The sequence below is a fragment of the Pristis pectinata genome, chromosome 10 (genome assembly GCF_009764475.1).
Source record: "Pristis pectinata isolate sPriPec2 chromosome 10, sPriPec2.1.pri, whole genome shotgun sequence".
Taxonomy (NCBI): Eukaryota; Metazoa; Chordata; class Chondrichthyes; order Rhinopristiformes; family Pristidae; genus Pristis; species Pristis pectinata.
The window spans coordinates 87,620,244-87,639,930 of NC_067414.1; the positions used below are offsets into that span (position 1 = coordinate 87,620,244).

The 19,687-nt window shown below is 43.2% G+C and overlaps 1 protein-coding gene and 1 non-coding gene across 2 annotated transcripts in view; one reads left to right on the forward strand and one right to left on the reverse strand.

Moving 5' to 3' along the window:
* The window catches only part of acoxl (acyl-CoA oxidase-like), a 331,885-nt gene that overhangs the window by 11,727 nt on the left and 300,471 nt on the right, over positions 1 to 19,687 (forward strand). Inside the window, 5 exon segments of the mRNA XM_052024328.1 lie at positions 2,263 to 2,346; positions 4,257 to 4,343; positions 9,890 to 9,988; positions 12,793 to 12,907; positions 16,103 to 16,189. Coding sequence (XP_051880288.1) covers positions 2,263 to 2,346; positions 4,257 to 4,343; positions 9,890 to 9,988; positions 12,793 to 12,907; positions 16,103 to 16,189 — 472 coding nt within the window.
* Positions 10,999 to 11,072, reverse strand: trnai-aau (transfer RNA isoleucine (anticodon AAU)). The gene has a single exon. It is a non-coding gene; the product is annotated as a tRNA-Ile (tRNA).

Consider the following 19,687-nt stretch of genomic DNA (forward strand, 5'->3'; position numbering starts at 1 on the left):
AACTGCGGGCTCTGATTTCAGCTGCACACCCAGCATACATGCTGAACCCTTTCTTTTCTTTTTCAATCTTTTTATTAGTTTTCAAATTAATAGCATCAATATTTATACATGTAATACAAAGAGATCAGGATAACAATCATAAAGAACAATAAAATGTAAAAAAAAATCTGTAGATCCCACGATCTCTTAGTAAATGAATATAATATAAAAGAAAGGAAAGAAAAAGATTTATTATATAAATTAAAAGAAAAAAAACAAATAAGAAAAATTGTAAACAGTATAAACTAAACTGAACAAAAAAATTTCAAAAAAAAAACAAACAACAAAAAAAGAAAAAAGACTGGGCTAAAATTTCTCAGTAGAAACAGAGCAATATTATGTCGTCAACTCCGTTCCTCTAAGTTGGAAAGTTATTGAAAGGGGATCTACATCATGTGAAAATATTGAATAAATGGACTCCAAATATCTTCAAATTTAAGTGAAGGATCAACAGTACCACTCCTAATTTTTTCCAAGTTTAAACATGATATAGTTTGAGAGAACCATTGAAAAGTAGTAGGGGGTATTAGATCCTTCCATTTAAGCAAAATGGATCGTTTGGCCATTAATGTAACAAAAGCAATCATACGGTTAGCAGAAGCAGATAAATGGCCAGTCTCTATCCTTGGTAATCCAAAAATTGCAGTGATAGGGTGAGGTTGTAAATCAATCTTCAATACGCTTAAAATAATGTTAAAAATGTCTTTCCAATATTTTTCCAAAAGAGGACAGGACCAAAACATATGTGTCAAGGAAGCCGCATTTGATTTACATCTATCACATATAGGATTTATATGGTTATAAAAATGAGCTAACTTATCTTTTGACATATGGGTCCTGTGGACTACCTTAAACTGTATCAACGAGTGTCTGGCACACATTGAAGATGTATTGACTAAATGAAGAATTTTCTTCCAAGTCTCTATAGGTATAGATGCCTGGAGTTCGCTTTCGCATTCATTCTTAATTTTGTCCAATGATTCTAGATGTATTTTCATAATTAAGTCATAAATTATTGCTATCAAGCCCTTCTGATAAGGATTAAGACCTAAAATTTTTTCCATAGTTTCAATTTTGTAAGGTGTTGGAAAAGAGGTTATAGTAGTTTTTAAAAACATTTCTAATCTGCAAATATCGAAAAAAGTGTGATCTAGGCAAATTATATTTATTAGACAATTGTTCAAAAGATGAAAAACAGTTATCAATGAATAGATCACGAAAACATACTATTCCCTTCCTTTTCCATATGGAAAAAGCTGAGTCAACTCTGGATGGATGAAAGAAAAAAGTAGATTGAATGGGACTTGACAAGTTAAATTTATTCAATCCTAAAAATTTACGAAATTGAAACCATATTGGTATTGTATGTTTAACAATTGGGTTAGTCGTATGTTAATAAATATAATTTGCCTAGATCACACTTTTTTCGATATTTGCAGATTAGAAATTTTTTAAAAACTACTATAACCTCTTTTCCAACACCTTACAAAATTGAAACTACGGAAAAAATTTTAGGTCTTAATCCTTATCAGAAGGGCTTGATAGCAATAATTTATGACTTAATTATGAAAATACATCTAGAATCATTGGACAAAATTAAGAATGAATGCGAAAGCGAACTCCAGACATCTATACCTATAGACACTTGGAAGAAAATTCTTCATTTAGTGAAGCTCCTAAAATAGAAACTAATGAAAATTCAAGTACTGATTGGTGCTCAAGGTATACCCATTTGGGGCATTGAATTACATCTAAACCTTGTATCCAAAAAATTAAATATCTGATATTAATTGTCCAATAATATAATCTAAAGTTAGGTAAGGCCAAACCACCATCCTTGCTGAACTCTTGGCTCACACTCTGGACTAACAAGTGAGCCAGATGCCAAACTGTCAGGATTTCTGAACAATTGAACAGCAGATTATTGGAGTTTTACTGTACACGCACTGTGGACATCCTGGAAATAAGAAGGGACTTGCATGAGTCCCGGTGAGTATTACGAACTACTGTCAGGAGTGACTTGGTAGCACTGTCACCTGTGAGTTGGGTGCTTTGCTCAAGTGTGCCTTCAGCTGTGGGACACTTGCTTGCTCTGTTTGAGTTCAAATTTTATCTCCTTATGTCCAGCCTAAGTCATCATCTCCTGACTGCCTTGTTAATAAAATGAACTTGGTTTGTGATTGTTCTTTTTAATAAAGTAAGTCTCATTGGCTGTTCTTTCAGATAGAAAAGAAAAAGCACTGCATCAATAAAAGTCTGGCTATTGGAGAAGTACTTTCCACAGCTGATCTTACAACTGGAGTAAAGGTAAGGCAAAAGTTGTATTCTTCAGACTTGAGGGATTACTTCTACAATGTAACTGGAATGTAGAGTGCAATTTGCCACGATGTGGATTATTTGAGGCAAATTACATGGTTATACTTAAGGCAAAGCTGGATAAATACATGAGGGAGAAATAAATTTAAGGTTATGCTGATAGGGTGAGAAGAGGAGAAAATGGAAGAAGGCCCACGAATGTTGGCATCAACAATTTGGGCCAAAGTCCTTTTTCCCTGCTGTATATTCTGTGTAATTCCATTCTCTAATCCAAGAAACTGTATTTTGCTACGGTTGCAATTCAGCTGGTGATTGGTCCAGCTTTCTCCACCTATCCCTACTCAAGGATTGTTTGTTTTTGGCTGAATGGGTAGGGTGGGAGGAAGGTGCAGGCATCTAAGTACGTTTACATCAGCTGACCTCCGACCCTAAGCTCTAATAACTTCTTTAGCCAGATTATGGTTTGGGTGTGGGACATGGTACCTCTGGCAATTGTTCAAGCAAATTATGTGCATAAATTTTAAGAGGAAACTAGAAGGAATAGGAACGTTCTGATAAATGAAGGACCATATGGAACATGAACACCGGCATGGGCTTGTTGGGCCAAATGGCTTTTTAATGAGCTTAAATTCAATGTTTAATATTTTTTAATGGTACTTGGAAAATTCTATCTCAGTGGAAATGTCACAAAGCTTTAAAACCAGTGTGTGTAAGTTGCAGTAAAGGAGCACAACTTTTCTGTTCTCAAGGAAGAGAGAAAAGAAATGGGGATTTAAAGATGAGAATGATGAGGGATACGGGATGGTTCAGGGGTGGCAGGGAAAAGCTCTCCAGGTGTATTGGGAGAGGTGACGAGTAAATGTCTGGACGTAAGCCTGATTTTTGTTTGTCGGTCCTGAGATGACTGTGACAAACAGTTCCATAAATGTGGGAAGAAGCTTGGAGGTTGCTTTCAAAAGGGAAGGGTACCAAAGGGATGCAAATCTGATTCTCCAGGAAGGTAGGGTAGGGTTGTCTGTAGGCAGTCTTAGTGACCGGGTGCTTGAATTTCACATGAACCGTGTTGTCCAAACTGCACACTCTTCAAGGCCCACAGCTACAGCTCTAATATCAGATTAAGAATGACACCTGCTTAAATGAATTTCTGTTCTATGTTATAATTTTAAAAGGAAGATGCTTATTTTGTGAAAGAGTAATGCGTTATGTCTGTCAGTTTCCATTTAGTTTTTCTTAAAATAAAGGAACAACATTTGTCTGTTCTGCCATTCAATAGATTCATGACTAAGTCCTGGTCAAACTCCCATCTATCTTCCTTTCCATCATCCCTTAATACTAGAGCTAACTGATCCAAGCCTGATGGGACCTGACCATCTATGTCCAGTTTGGGTTGGCTCTGTTGTGCCTAAACATTCAGGTTTGGCACATGTTGGGTTGTGCTGTGCTGACCTGGTTCAGTATCCCAGTCCATTGGATTTGTTGTTAGTAGGTGGTGGCTTTGTTATATAGACAGTTGGCTTGGGAGCAGATGAAGGACTTGACCTAGGACAGGAGAATAATTTTTAAGTGTTGATTTCAAGATTGGCTAATTATCAGTGTGGATATCCACCCTGGCACTGGTCAGGGAGCTTTTCTCAGAATCAAGAAGCATTTTTCCAGGCATTGGCACCAAGTTTGCCTCTGTACCATGTCAGGCAGACAGGAGACAGGATGATTGCTTTGCAGAGCACCTGCGTTCAGTCCACAGGACTGACCCTGAGTTTCTGGTTGCTTGTCACTTTAATTCGTTATCCTGTGTCTATGCAAGTCATTGCTGACAGGTTAGCCATTTCATGTACATTAATCACAGAGCCTTATGCTGAAAATGTGTTGACTTTATTACTCTTGCTGTTCTTAACCTGTAGATGGGTGTGGTCTGCTGGTTGTTCGGTGGGGCAGTTATCAACCTTGGCAGCCAGATACACATTGAAAAGTGGCTTCTGCCTCTAAAGGTATGTGTCACCGTATCTACCCATGCACAATATTGCAATTGTATATTCATTTCACACAAGAGTAGTCATATGTGGGTTCTTCTATTGTATCAAGTCTTTTTAATGTTTTCTTACTAGACTGATATAGTTCAGCGTTTAAAGATTTTATTGATCCTATATATTTGGAGTGATTTATTTAACTTGTGGCCTTGCATTTCTAATGTGTTGTTTTTCACTGCTGATCTGGAGTTGTGCGACGGTTTTTCAATCCATTTAATCAAGGCAAAGGGCCATTTTATCTTCTTGTAATTTTGATTTATTTTCTCGTTTAGTACTGTTGTCCTGAGCCTTTGCTTTTCCTGCTTCTGATCTCGACAGAGCTCAATTATATTGTGGCAGCTGCTTCCTCAAAGTTGCCCTTCTTTAAGGTCATTTGGCTGAACAGAAACAAGTCAGATAACACTTCATTCCCTTTGTAGATTAGTGATATGTAGGCTGAGAAAACAATCCTGAAAACTCCACAAATCGCTTGATGGCCTATTATAAACTCTCAGTGGTGTGACATTCACTTTTGTTAGTTCAATCTTAGGGATTCAGTTTCTCTTCTTTGCTCTGTATCCATTTTAAATCAACATTATTAAAGCAGATTATTTGATCATTTTGCAGTTTGCTATTTCTGCTGTGTAGGAATTGGCTACAGCGTTTGAAACCTCAGTGACTGCCCTTCAAAAGCAACTGACTGGCTGTAAAGTGTATGGGACTTTCAGAGGTTGTGTAAGGTGCTACTGAAATGAAAACTTTTTCTTTGTTTTACAAATAGGATGAAGGAAAGATTTGGATTTCAATGGGTTTTGCGATCCTGATTGTTTCTTGCCAATTCTAACCCAAAAATAGCCACATGTTGGTTCTTCCTATTGTATCAGGTCTTTTTTAAGTTTAACCAATGCACCCCATTCAGGAATAATGAACACAAAGTGCTGAAGGAACTCAGCAGGTCAGGCAGCATCTGTGGAGGAAATAAACAGTCAATGTTTTGGGTTGAGACCCTTCATCTGGACTGGAAAGGAAGAGGGCAGAAGACAGAATAAAAGGGTAGGGGGAGGAGGAGGAGCATAATGGTAGGTGATAGGTGAGTCCAAGTGAGAGGGGGAAGGTAGGTAGGTGGGGGGGGGGAGGGTAAATGGGAATGATGTGAGAAGCTGAGAGGTGATGGGTGGAAGAGATATTGGTATGGTTTTGTTATTTTCACTTGTACCGAGAAAGAGGCAAAGGGCTGAAGAAGAAAGAATCTGTTATGACAGTAGGCCATGGAATAAAGGGAAGGAGGTGGGCAGGTCATGAGGGCGAGGGAGGAGAAAGAGAAGGGGTCACAGGAATGAGGGAAAACAAAGGAGAGGGGTGAAGGAAAATAAAGGGAAGGAGTTCCCAGAAGTTAGAGAAATCAATGTTGATGCCATCAAGTTGGAGACTACCAAGACGGAATATGGAGGTGTTCTTCCGCCAAACTGCGTCTGACCTCAACGTGGCAGTAGAGGAGGCTGTGGACAGACGTGTCAGCATGGGAGTGGGAAGTGGAACTGAAGTGGCTGGCCACCGGGAGATCCTGGTTTTTGCGGCAGATGGAACGAAGGTGCTTGATGAAGCAATTTTTTTTAATCCCACAATCTGGTTTGGGTCTCACTGATGTAGAGAAAGCTGCACCAGGAGCACCGCATGCAATAAATGACCCCGATGGATTCACATGTGAAGCGCTGCCTCACCTGGAAGGACTATTTGGGGCCCTGAATGAGGGAGGAGGTGTAGCACTTTGCACAGTTGTAGGGATAAGTGCCTGAAGGGTGGTCGGTGGGGAGGAACGAGCAGACAAGGGAGTCGATCCCTTGTGGAGACGGGAGAGGGGAGGGGAGGGGAAGATGTGCCGGGGGTGGGATCCCGTTGGAGATGGTGGAAGTTATGGAGAATGATGTGTTGGATGCAGAGGCTCATAGGGTGGTAAGGTGAGAATGAGTGGAACCCTGTCCCTGTTGTGTCAGGTGGGGATGGGATGGACTGCGGGGAAACTGAGGAGATGCGGGTGAGGGCAGCATTGAGGGTGGTGGAAGGGAAACCCCTGTTTACTGAAAAAAAAAGACATCTCGGATGTCCTGGAATGGAAAGTCTCATCATGAGGGCAGATGCAGCGGAGGAACTGAGAGAAGGTTTCCTTTGAATGGTGGTGAGGGAGGAGGTGTAGTTGCTTTCCAGCAAGTGCAACCCATGAGGCTGGACCTTGTGTGCAGTAGAATAACCGAGCACAGACATCTACAGTCTCTCTTGTGTCTCAGTCCAGGAATAAGCAAGGTATGGATCTGTCTTGCAGCAGCTCTTGGCCGGGAATACCTCCTGTGCTCAGTTATTCTACTGCACACAAGGTCCAGCCTCATAGGTTGCACTTGCTGAAAATGGAAATTTGTGGAAAAGTTTAGGGGAAGTGGATTATGGAAGATGGATAGAGGAAAGAGATCTGGAATAGAAAAGTGGTTTGGGAGAGCATTGGTGCCAGGGGTGATCATTTTGGAGGCAGGTCATTACCTGAAATAGGTGTTGAGGGTGGGATGGGTGCAGCAGGGTAGGGTGTTGGTGTTGGCTTGGTCAGGATGGTGAGAGGATCAAGACCTGGAATAGGTGGGCAGCCTATTGGGTGTAGTCAGTGGGAAGGGGTTAGAGCTGGTGGTCAGAATGGAGTGAGGATTGAGACCTGGAATAGATGGAGGGGTTGATGATGATACCTGGAACAGATGGGGTAACTGGAGGGGTCAGGCAATTGGGGCAAGGATAGGGAGGGTTGAGGTGGTGAGGAGTTGGATTATCATTTGTGGGTGGTGGGGAGGTAGTTTCTGCAGAAATTGGTAATTTGGATTGTGAGTGAGCTTTTTTGTGAGAAAAGTTTGAAGGAAGCCCTGGTATGGAGGAAGACGGACTCCTGGTATTCCCAACAGCAGCCAAATAAGACCATGACCTTTAACTAATATGGAAGCAGACTCAATCCCTTTTGGCACGTAACATCAAATGAGCACCTTGTGCCAGTGTAACATCACCATGTATATCCAGTGGCCTCTATGTTCAGGCATCACGTACACTAGAGTGCTGGCATAAGTCTGGCCTGCTCTCCTCTGCTCTGACGTGAATATGGACCCTCAAACTCCAGTTTGAGTATCCCTAGTCTGGTCCCATTCTGTTAAATTCTATACAATAATCCACCTGTTAGTTTGGATTCTTCCTTTTGATTCCTCTTAAATTTTCTTGTTTCTTCACAACAATTTTTACTCTGTCCAGTATAGCCTCTGCCATCCTCTCTCCCTTCTGTAACTAGATGGATTGCTGCTGCATGTATCTGGCAGAAACTCCTAATAAAAGACATTTGGATAAGTATGTGGATAGGAAGGGTTTAGAGGGATGTGGGCCAAACCCAGGCAAACGGGACTAGTTTGGTGGGCACTGTTGTCGGCATAGATGAGTTGGGCTGAAGGGCCTGTCTCCATGCTGTATTACACTATAACTGTAAACTCAGGGGGCCAAATGACATCCTTCCATGCTGTAACCTTCCTGCTTTGCTGAGATTGTGTGTTTACCATCCTAGCCGAAGCTGACTTTCCTTCTCTTTTGTTTGACCTCTCCCCTTTACTATGTCACATTAAATAGTAATTGTGCAACAGCTGGTACCTTGTTACAGAATTTTGCTTTGAGTACGCTTGTTACTCATTTCTTATATTCTTTTAAGTGGAAGGAGGCCATTTGGAGCATTCCCATCAGTTCCACTCCCCCACTTATTTCCCTTGACCTTGCAATTACCTCATTATGACCTTGCACCTTATCGTCTGCCTGCACTGCACTTTCTCTGTAACTGTAACATTTTATTCTGCATTCTGTTATTGCTTTTCTTTTTGTACTACCTCAATGTACTTATGTTTTGAAATGATCTGTATGGATGGTATGCAAAACAAAGTTTTTCACTATCTTTTCACTGTGACAATAATAGACTAATTACCAATTAAGCAATTCCCTCTCACATAACCCATTATCTCTCCACTCGTTCTCCTGCCATCCACCTATGCTAGGGGCAATTTTCAGTGGTCAGTTGAACGACTGATCTTAGCATGTCTTGGGATATAGGAGGACATCAGAGCACCCAGGGGAAACCCATGCAGTCACAGGGATAACGTAGAAATTCCACACAGACAGCATCCAAGGTCAGGATTGAACCTGGGACACTGAACTGAGCACAGCAACACTAACTGATGCACCAAACAATCTGCTGGAGGAACTCAGCGGGTCAAGCTGCATCTGTCGAGACCCTGCCGGAAACGTCGACAATTCCACCCCCCCCCAACGGATGCTTCTTGACCCACTGAATTCTTCCAGCAGATTGTTTGTTGCACCAGATTCCAGCACCTGGTAAATAATGGAAGTAATGAGTCGATCTGCAGAGAGCAGCTTGCAATAAGTTGTCACACTCCAGCACCATCAGCAGTCTCTTGTGTCTCCCCTGACTGAAGCGTCAATGTCTCATATTCTTTTGAGTTTTGTTCATTACTCTTTTAGTTCACATTGGCAAAAAATTGCTTAAATAAAGGAGCAGTCCTCCCCTGTTGTGAGCTTGGTCTGGTAACCATGACTCCTGTGTTGCCAAGAGGTGAATCAGAATCAGGTTTATTATCGCTGACATATGGTGTGAAATTTGTTGTTTTGTGGCAGCAGTACAGTGCAAAGACATAAAATCTATAAATTACAAAAATAAATAAAATAGTGCAAAAAAAGGAATAATGAGGTAGCGTTTGGACCATTCAGAAATCTGACGGCGGAGGGGAAGAAGCTGTTCCTAAGACGTTGAGTGTGGGTCTTCAGGCTCCTGTACCTCCTCCCTGAGGGTAATGACGAGAAGAGGGCATGTCTTGGATGATGAGGGTCGTTAGTGGTGGATACCGCCGCCTTAAGGCACCGCCTCTTGAAGATGTCCTTGATGGTGGGGAGGGTTGTGTCTGTGATGGAGCTGGCTGAGTCTATAACCCTTTGCAGCCTCTTGCGATCCTGTGCATTGGAGGCTCCATACCAGTCGGGGTGCTCTCCATCATACATCTGTAGAAGTTTATAGAAGGTAAGCCAGTTTGGTGTTCTGGTAAGGAAGAGGCTGAAGCATTCAGTGCAACCTGGCTAAAATAGGCTGTGTTTACCCCGTGACTCTCCAGCAAGAAGTTTGTTACTTTCATCGCTGTGGGTTTAAGTACGAGTACTCAGCAGCCGAGTTGTTGGTGCTGGTTAGTGGAAGTCAGGAATGATGTGTACGAAATGTCAGAGTTTGTTGGGAGGGGTACCCAGAAATCTGGAGGGGAAAGGTCAAGAAGGAATTCAACCATGAAGATGGAAAATTTAAATTTGCTATTGCAGCAGACTGGAAACCCTAGCCACAAATCACGGTGCATTTTTCCTCTGACAGACCACAGGAGGAAGTTACATAACCTGGCAGGGAAAGGTTAAAGAGAAGTCAACTGCCTTTTATTCATGACAGTTCCCCCTCAATCACCTCACAGGACTTAAAATTTACCGGGATGTTTGCGATGACGGAACGTGGACATGGCAGTAACGTGAGAGGCATCCAGACTCGAGCAACATACGATCCAGCATCCCAGGTAAACGACTGAAGGATATGTGGACCTTTTTATAGGAAACCAAGAAATGCATCGGTAACTGTTTCTCAGAGTTGCACGTTGCTGAGCAGTGCATATAGATTTGTGAAAGAATTGTATTGCAGTGAAGGAAAAAGGAGTGGGCAAGTTTTTAAAAAGCCAGCTGATTTGCTGGGCAGGATGTGTGAGTGTGGGCGTGTATGTGTGTAAAAGGGCGAGAGATAGTGGCCCCTGCTGGCAAGAAAACACTTGCTGGTCTCCCATCCACGTACTAACCAGGCCTGAGCCTGCTTAGCTTCTGAATTATGGAAGGTTTTGACACCCCGTGATTGTCTGCCAGTTGCTTCTGTGTCTACATATCCAATTTACAATCCAGTGATTTCAGTTTTTTTTTTGCTGCAACTTGCCACATTCTAGCTTCTGCGGCTGAAGCCAACAGCCCAACACAAGCAGAATTTTGTTTTTTTTAAATCTTGCATACCTCCCTTTTTTTGCCCCTTCCTCTTCACCTGCCCTCCTCGCTGTCCTCCGCTGCAAGCGCTCTGCTACACTGCTCGCTGCTGCTGCCACCGACACCAAGCCCTCTGTGCCTGCTCTGCCCACGCACACTCAGCCTGCTTAGCCGCCCACATCGCACCCCATGTTGCACACTCACCCTGCTCTGCCTCCACACACTTGCTGACTGCTTCCCTCCTGAGTCAACAAGCTGCCAGGCAGTCCCGTCCCTCCTCCCCACCCCCCCCCCCCCCCCCTCCCACCTGCTAAGGCCAGCTGTTGCAAGCCCAGGCTTTGGAGGCCACCGTCCCTGCTCCCCACCTCCCCTGCTGTCTGCCCCCAGCTCCGCACCCAAACAGCCTTGGTTGCTTGAACCAAGGAATATGAAAGAAAGAAATGGGAGGCACTTAAAAGGCAGCGCCAGCGACCACTGGTCACAAACTGCTTGCAGCGGTCAGGCATCAAGCTGCATTTGCGTAATTCAGTGGCTGCCAAAGAGGATGGCTAAAACACACGCTTGGACAGTGTGGGGATTGAACCCACGGCCTTGGCGTTATTAGCACCACGCTCTGACTAGCTGAGCTCATTGTCCCGCAAAGGACGCAGTGCATGGCATTGCCAATTGGTATCCCACCTAAGAATTAATTGCGGTGAAGCTCCACCATCTGACCATTCAGACGTCTTGATAGATCGGTATTTGGCTCACCAGGTAGTGTGTCCTGTGCTCTCTTTCCACTCACAGGAGCCCCGGTTCTCTCACCCCTCTCCATTCAGCAGGAACCCAGTTCCTACACTCACTTGGTTCACTGGAAAATGCATCTTTTATATAAAAAAAAGGCGATTAAGATTATATTGGTGTAACACCCAATAATCTGGGAAATGTAGTCCAAAGACCCGAGCATGGTGCATTACAGAGCTTAACTGTATTTAACAGTTTTAAAATATTAAATGGGTGAGCTTCTGCTAGTTTTATAATCTGCAGTCGTGCAAAAATCATTGAATCTTAAAGGAGCGACCAAAACCTCTGCATTTTTCACTATTGTCTGGACCAAGTCATCCCCACAAACTGACTGCCAGCCTGGGTTGAAATAATGACTAGGCTCACCTGGGGAAGAGGAACAGGTCATCAGATTCCAAGGGTGGGGGCATAGTGGTTTTGTCTTGGGTACCTGTGGTTGAGGCTTCACTGAAGTAACCGGCTGTCATTTCAAGAAAATTACAGGGTTGCTGAAAATACTATGAGGAGAAAGTTAAATTGTCTCGATAACCTTATCGTGTGGCAGAACCGCATCCCATGAGGGATATAGACCATAGAGTCACACAGCACAGAAACAGGACCTTCGGCCCAACTGGTCCATGCCGACCAAGATTCCCATCTATGCTAGTCTCATTTACCACGTTTGGCCCATTTCCCTCTAAACCTTTCCTATCCATGTGCCTGTCCAAGTACCTTTTTAAATGTTGTTAATTTATCTGCCTCAACCAATTCCTCTGGCAGCTTATTCCACAAACTGGCCATGCTCTGGGTGAAAAAGTTGCCCCTCGGGTTCCTATTAAATCTCTCCTCTCTCATCTTAAACCTATGCCCTCTAGTCCTTGGAAAAAGACTGTCTGCATTCACCTTATCTATGCCCCTCATAATTTTGTACATCTCCATAAGATCACCTGTTATTCTCCAATTCCTTATTCTGCATTCCGTTATTGTTTTCCCTTGTGCTGCCTCAATGCACTGATGTGATGAAATGATCTGTATGGATGGCATGCAAAACAAAGTTTTTCACTGTACCTCAGTACACGTGACAATAATAAACCAATTTACACTCCAATGAAAAAAGACCCACATGCAGGCAGACATCCAGTTTAAATTTGCATTATGGTCAGCACAGACATTGTGGGCCGAAGGTCCTGTTCCTGTGCTGTTCTATGTTCTAATATACAACAACAATTTGCTTTTTGCTGAGAGGTGTTCAATATACCACCCATTTTATACAATTGTGCTGCGCAAATCTACCCTTAGTTAATCCATGAACTGACCAAGCCCTTCCCTTCATTCTCGAGCTCGGACAGGAATGCAAGTGATGGTGTTATACTAGGTATCCGCACCTGCCAGTATTCCCGCTCTTTCATCCTTGTCCAGTGATCCCTGAAGGAAGTAGGTTTATGGGTCTATGGTTAGTGTCTTTCTGGGATGCTGTCAACATGGCCAGATTGGTAAGATGGCAGAGGGTAACCACGCTCTTAAAATAAACCTATGAAATTTGCAAAAGAGAGATGAAAAATAGTAATAAAATGAAATTTCATGCACCTTACAGGAATTTATTATTCACACGCCGTGTGAAGATGCGGCGAAGATGTACATTGGGAATGCAATGAAGGGAAACTACGCTGCTGTGTTTGCGCAACTGATTGTCAATGGAGCATTGCTAGGTTTGTATATCTCCTGTTGTTTCTGTATCGCATTTACTATGAAATGGTGAAAAAACTGAGGACCAGCCATATTTTCATGTATAGTAAATGGAGCTGATTTCACTCTCAGTGTGAAGTGATGAGATTGCAAATCAGTTCCTGCTGCCTAGCCTTTAGTTAACAGATTCAAAAACCTGTGAGCAAACCTATGGTGGATGATTAGATTTATTTAACAGCACAGTGACTGCTGCATCTTTATAATATCTCCAAGTAGGAGAGCGACTTGGGACTGCATGCTGGCTCCTAATGTTCGTAGTTTTGGATTCAGCACAGGAGCATTTTGTATCCCACTTTTGCATCCCACCCTTAAACTGTTAAGAACGTATTAACATTGGATCTGATATCATTTATGACTTATCTGGGTACTTTCCACTTCCTTACCTGTAGTCTCTGTCAAATTTTGTATATACTGCAGAGCAAATTTGTCCATGATAGTATACTAACCCTTAAACTGCCAAAATCATATGACCTGCTATCGAAACTACTCTAAATATTATGAACAATTTTATTTAAATAGTTACGTAATTGCTGTTGTTTTTAACTCTCCTTTGTTGTTCAAATAGCTTTTCTGTAAAGCACATTTCAGTTAGCATGTCCTGCAGGGAAGCAGGTTGCAAGTCCTGGACTGAACTGGCCAACAGCAATGAATGGATCTTTTGTCCTGATGTCTCTTTTGTCTCTGCCATTCAGATAACTGGTGATGTGCCCCTGGAAGCATTAGATCAATCAAACTGAGTGAAAACCCAGACACTTGCATATTGGCACTTGTATAATAATATCCCCCTTAGTGAGCAATTAAGGAGCATTTTCACTCTTAATTGTATCTAAAATTGATTCTCAGGACTTTGTATTTTGGAACCAACATTGTATCACCTGATTCTTAGGAGTCTTATTTGCAAGCTAGAGCCTGATTAGTATGACAGCTGTACCTGACTTTAAACAATCTTCAGTTTCTGACTTAGAAATAAGAATTGCTAGTTTTCTTTAACTACTGCAACTTCCTTCCTCTAGTTAAAGGCAACCCCAGGTGGAATGATTATACTAAAGCAACACACACAAAATGCTGGAGGAACTTAGCAGGTCAGGCAGCATCTATGGAGGGAAATAAACACTTGACGTTTCGGGCCGAGACCCTTCATCAGGACTGGAAAGGAAGAGGGCAGAAGCCAGAAATAGAAGGTTGGGGTAGGGGGAGGGGCACAGGCTGGCAGGTGATGGGTGAGTCCAGGTGAGAGGGGGAGGGGGGATGAAAGGGAGTGATGCGAGAAGCTGAGAGGTGATAGGCAGAAGAGCCAAAGGCTGAAGGAGGAGGAATCCGGTAGGAGAGGACAGTAGACCATGGAATAAAGGGAAGGAAGTGGGAATTGATGGTAGGTCACGAGGGCAGGGGAGGGGAAAGAGAAGGGTGAGGGGGCCCACAGGAAAGAAGGCAGATAATGGCGGGGTGGGGGAAGGTGGGGTGGGGGGGGAGGGGAGAAAGGGAGGGGTTACCAGAAGTTAGAGAAATCGATGTTGAGGCCATCAGGTTGGAGACAACCAAGGGCGAATACGAGGCGTTGTTCCTCCAACCTGCGACTGGCTTCAACGTGCAGTAGAGGAGGCCATGGATAGACATGGGAAGTGGCATGTGGAATTGAAGTGGGTGGCCACCGGGAGGTCCTGGCTGTTGCGGCGGATGGAGTGAAGGTGGCTTGACGAAGCGGTCACCCAATCTGCGTTGGGTCTCACCGATGTAGAGGAGACTGCACCAGGAGCACCAGATGCAATAAATGACACCCTCGGATTCACAGGTGAAGCATTGCCTCACCTGGAAGGACTGTCTGGAGCAATACTAAAATCCAGTTTAAATCTTGAACTTGCAGTCCATTAGTACTTTTGATTGTATCTGTTGAGTGAGTATGAATCCCACATGTGTATTTAATCTGTGACCCAGGTAAATGGATATGTCTGGCTGAGGCCAATTGTTTTATTCCACTCATTCTGTGATTAAAAACCAGTTTACCCCAATCGCAGCTGGTCACTGTCTATGAATTTAGAGTCATAAAGTCACAGATATTCAGCATAGAAACAGACCCTTCGGCCTACCACATCCATGCTGATCACTGTACCCACATTAGGTCCAAAGATGTCTATGTCTTGGTGATTTAAGTCCTTGTCTAGGTTCTTCTGAAACGTCCTGATCGTGGTTTTTTTTTTGCACTAATGTCTTGCTTTGCACAGTTTTTTTTCTCTTCACTGTCTTGTATAATTTATATTCTGTTCTTTGTCTGAACCTATGTATCTGTGATGCTGTGCAAGCAATTTTTTCATTGTACCTGTACCTTTCTGGTGCTTGTGCACATGACAATAAACTTGACTTGACTTACCTGCCTCCACCACCTTCTCGGGCAACACATTCCAGATCCCAGCCACTCTCTGCCTAAAAGATTTCCCCCTCCCATCCCATGTAAACCTCCTAGCTCTCACCTTAAGCCCATGCTCTCTTGTCTTGGACACCTCACCATGGGGAAAAAAAGATTCTTACTATCTATCCCTCATAATTTTTGTATACCTCTATCACGACACCCCTCGTCTTCCTCTGCTCTCGAACACCTGCTTTGTGTGACCTGACCCAGAAACTATTCCAGGCTTCAATCCCTCTTTCAGAAGTGCTTCTTGTCACTTGCACCTTCCATCCAGCTGTCTACATTTGCTTGTTTTGCAGCTGTGATTAGACTTAATAGATTGCTTTGCAAATGCCATTTCTATTTCATTTAGCATCTTGTGTACAGTTACAGTAATCAGTATTAATGTAGAAAAGCATTATATAGAAAAATAAGTATGATATTTTTAAATACATATGTATTGTTCACATATTTCTCAGTCTTTCCAGCAAAATGAGGACAAATACTTGCTTCCAGTTTGCTTGCGGTGCCCTCTGTTGGTCAATAAATACATTTGCTGTATGCCTGCAGGAGTTTGGGTGACAAGGAAAATTGCCTTGTAAAACTTGGGGCTGTAAAATACATTTCTCAAGATAAACAATCGTAATTAGTTAAGGAGTAATATTGGCATTTTGACTATTTTTCCCCTGTCTTCCTTAACTTAATATTCTGTAAAACTAGATGGGGTTCTGCTTTTCGAGATGTCTTATTGTCATATATTTTTGTTTACTAGGTCCTCACTGTTTTATTGTGCCTATTCGAGATCATGCAGGCAATGTGCATCCAGGAGTCACTGTAATTGATATGATGCACAAGGAAGGTGAGTTGGTTAAAGTTTTGTTTTTGCAGCAGGTCTTGGCTATGACAAATAATTTTCTGTTATCAACTAACAGCACTCACTGTACAGTATATTAAAAATACCACAAATACTTGGCAGGTCAGGCAGCACCTATGCAGAGAGAAACAGAACCAGTGTTTTAGGTCAGTGACTTTTTATGAGAAAATTTAAAAAGGATTTTGCTTTGTTTCTTTAATCTGTCGTAATCCAGTCATATTCTTTCTCATGGAGACATAAGAGACTGTAGATGCTAGAATCCGGACCAACAAACAATCTGCTGGAGGAACTCAGTGGGTTGAGCAGCGTCTGTGGGAGGAAAGGAATTGTGGACATTTCACGTCAAAACCCTGCATCAGGGCTGGTGTTGATGCAGGGTTTTGACCCAAAATGTCGACAATTTCTTTCCTACCACAAGTGCTGCTCAACCTGCTGAGTTCCTCCAGCAGATTGTTTGGTACTCCTTCTCATACTGTACCTGATTTGACTGAAATTCTCCAATTTTAATCTCCATTTTATTTTCAGTCCTTGCACTGACACTTTTTCCCTTCAATCTGGTTAATGAGATGAGTGATCAGTCAATATGTTCATTCAAGTTCCAGATACTCAGTCCTGATGCAGGATCTTCGCCTGAAACACCAGCTTATAACTTTTGCCTCCACAGATGCTGCTTGACCTGCTGAGTTCTTCCAGTGTTCTGTTTTTTGTTCTAGATTCCAGTATCTGCAGTCTCTTTGTCTGCACAGTTTCCCATTATCAGCTCACAGCTTTGGAAAATTTGCCAGTAAACTGTCCTTTCGGGTCAAAGATCCTTCAACAGAACTGGGAAAGAGAGATTAGAAAAAAAACGTAATTTTAAGTTACAGAAAAGGTTGTGGGTGGAACGTATAGGACTTTCATCATTTCTTAACCAGACTGAAAAAGGGAAAAACTATCAATGCAGGACCATGGCTTCTACCACCTTCTCTGTAGCTTAAAATTACCTGTTTATTTAAGACCATAAGACCACAAGACATAGGAGCAGAATTAGGCCATTCGTCCCTTCGAGTCTGCTCTGCCATTTGATCATTTTTTCCCTCTCAACCCCATTCTCCTGCTTTCTTTTGACACCCTCACTAATCAAGAACCTATCAACCTCCGCTTTAAATATACCCAATGACTTGGACTCCACAGCCGTCTGTGGCAATGACTTCCACAGATTCACCACCCTCTGGCTAAAGGAAATTCCTCCTCGTCTCTGTCTAAAGGGACATCCTATTCTGAGGTTGTGCCCTCTGGTCCTAGACTCACCCACTACTGGAAACGTCCTCTCCACGTCCGCTCTCTCCAGGCCTTTTGATATTCAGTAGGTTTCAATGAGATTCCCCCCTCCTCCTCCTAATCTCCAGTGAGTACAGGCCCAGAGCATCAAATGCTCCTCATACGTTAACCCTTTCATCCCCGGGACCATTCTCGTAAACCTCCTCTGGACCCTCTCCAATGACAGCACGTCCTTCCATAGATATGGAGCATAAAGCTGCTCAAAATACTCAAATGTAGTCTGACCAATGCTTATAAGCCTCAGCATTACATCCTTGCTTTTATATTCTAGTCCTCTCAAAATGAATGCTAACATTGCATTTGCCTTCCTTACTACCGTCTCAACCTGCAAGTTAACCTTTAGGGAATCCTGCACTAGGACTCCCAAGTCCCTTTGCACCTCTGATTTCTGAATTCGCTCCCCGTTTAGAAAACAGTCTATGCCTTTATTGCTTCTACCAATGTGCATGACCGTACACTTCCCTACGCTGTATTCCATCTGCCACTTCTTTGCCCATTCTCCCAACCTGTCCAAGTCCTTCTGCAGACTCCCTGCTTCCTCAACACTATCATCCACAAACCTGGCCACAAAGCCCTCAATTCCATCATCCAGATTGTTAACATATAATGTAAAAAGTAGCAGACCCAACACCGACCCCTGAAGATCGGCAGCCAACCAGAAAAGGCCCACTTTATTTCCACTCTTTGCCTTTTGCCAGTCAGCCCATCTTCTATCGATGCTCGTACCTTTCCTGTAATACCATGGGCTCTTATCTTGTTTAGCAGCCTCACATGTAGCACCCTGTCAAAGGCCTTCCGAAAATCCATGAAAACAGCATCCACTGACTCTCCTTTGTCTATCCTGCCTGTTACTTCCTCAAAGAATTCCAACAGATTTGTCAGGCAAAATCTCCCCTTAAGGAAACCATCCTGACTTTGGCCTATTTTATCATGTGCTTCCAAGTACCCCGAAACTTGATCCTTAATAATGGACTCTAACTTCTTACCAACCACTTAAGTCAGGTTAACTGGCCTATAATTTCCTGTCTTTGGAGCCTTCTTAAAGAGTGGAGTGACATTTGCAATTGTCCATTCCTCTGGAACCATTCCTGACTCTAGTGATTCTTGAAAGATCACTACTAATAACTCCACAATCTCCTCAGCTACCTCTTTCAGAACCCTGGGTGTAGTCTGTCCGGTCTACCTTCAGGCCTTTCAGTTTCCCAAGCATCTTCTCCTCAGTAATAGCGACTACACTCAGTTCTGCTCCCTGACTCTCTCAAATTTCTGGCATGTTGCTGGTGTCTTCCACAGTGAAGACTGACGCAAAATACTTATTCAGTTCGTTCGCCATTTCTTTGTTCCCCATTACTATCTCTCCAGCGTCATTTTCCGGCAGTCTGATCTCTACTCTTACCTCAGACCACCAGTCTGCGCTCCTTCTCCCTGCATACAAACAGAAGCTGAAACGGGAGGATCCGGTACGGAGAGTCGTGCAATGCTGGTCTGAGGAAGCAGATGAGCTTCTACGTGACTGCTTTGCGACAGTGGACTGGTCCATGTTCAAAGACTCAGCTGCCAGCCTTGATGAGTATGCCACCACCATCACAGACTTTATCAGCAAGTGTGTGGAGGACTGTGTACCAAAGAGGACAATACAGATGTTCCCAAACAGGAAGCCATGGATGAACTGGGAGATCCACTCCCTACTGAAGGAGAGGACCGCTGCACACAAATCTGGTAATCCTGATATGTACAAGAAAACGAGGTATGACCTTCGTAAAGCTATAAGGGATGCCAAGAAGCAATACCGACTCAAAATAGAGTCCCTGACCAGCCGCCAGTTATAGCAGGACTTACATGCCATAACAGGCTACAAGACGAAGGTGGGCTACATAGCTAACAACAGCGCATCCCTTCCTGATGAACTTAACGCATTCTATGCACGTTTTGAACAAAAAGGAAGTGGATTGTCACCATCCACTCTGACAGCCACCAACGCAGCTGAACCTGTGATCACAGTGGAGGACATAAGATCAGTCTTCTGAAGAGTGAACACGAGGAAAGCACCTGGCCCAGATCTTGTGCTGATCAGCTGGCAGAAGTATTTGCGGACATATTGAACCTCTCCCTGCTTGAATCTCAGGTTCCCTCCTGTTTTAAGAAGACCACTATCGTGCCGGT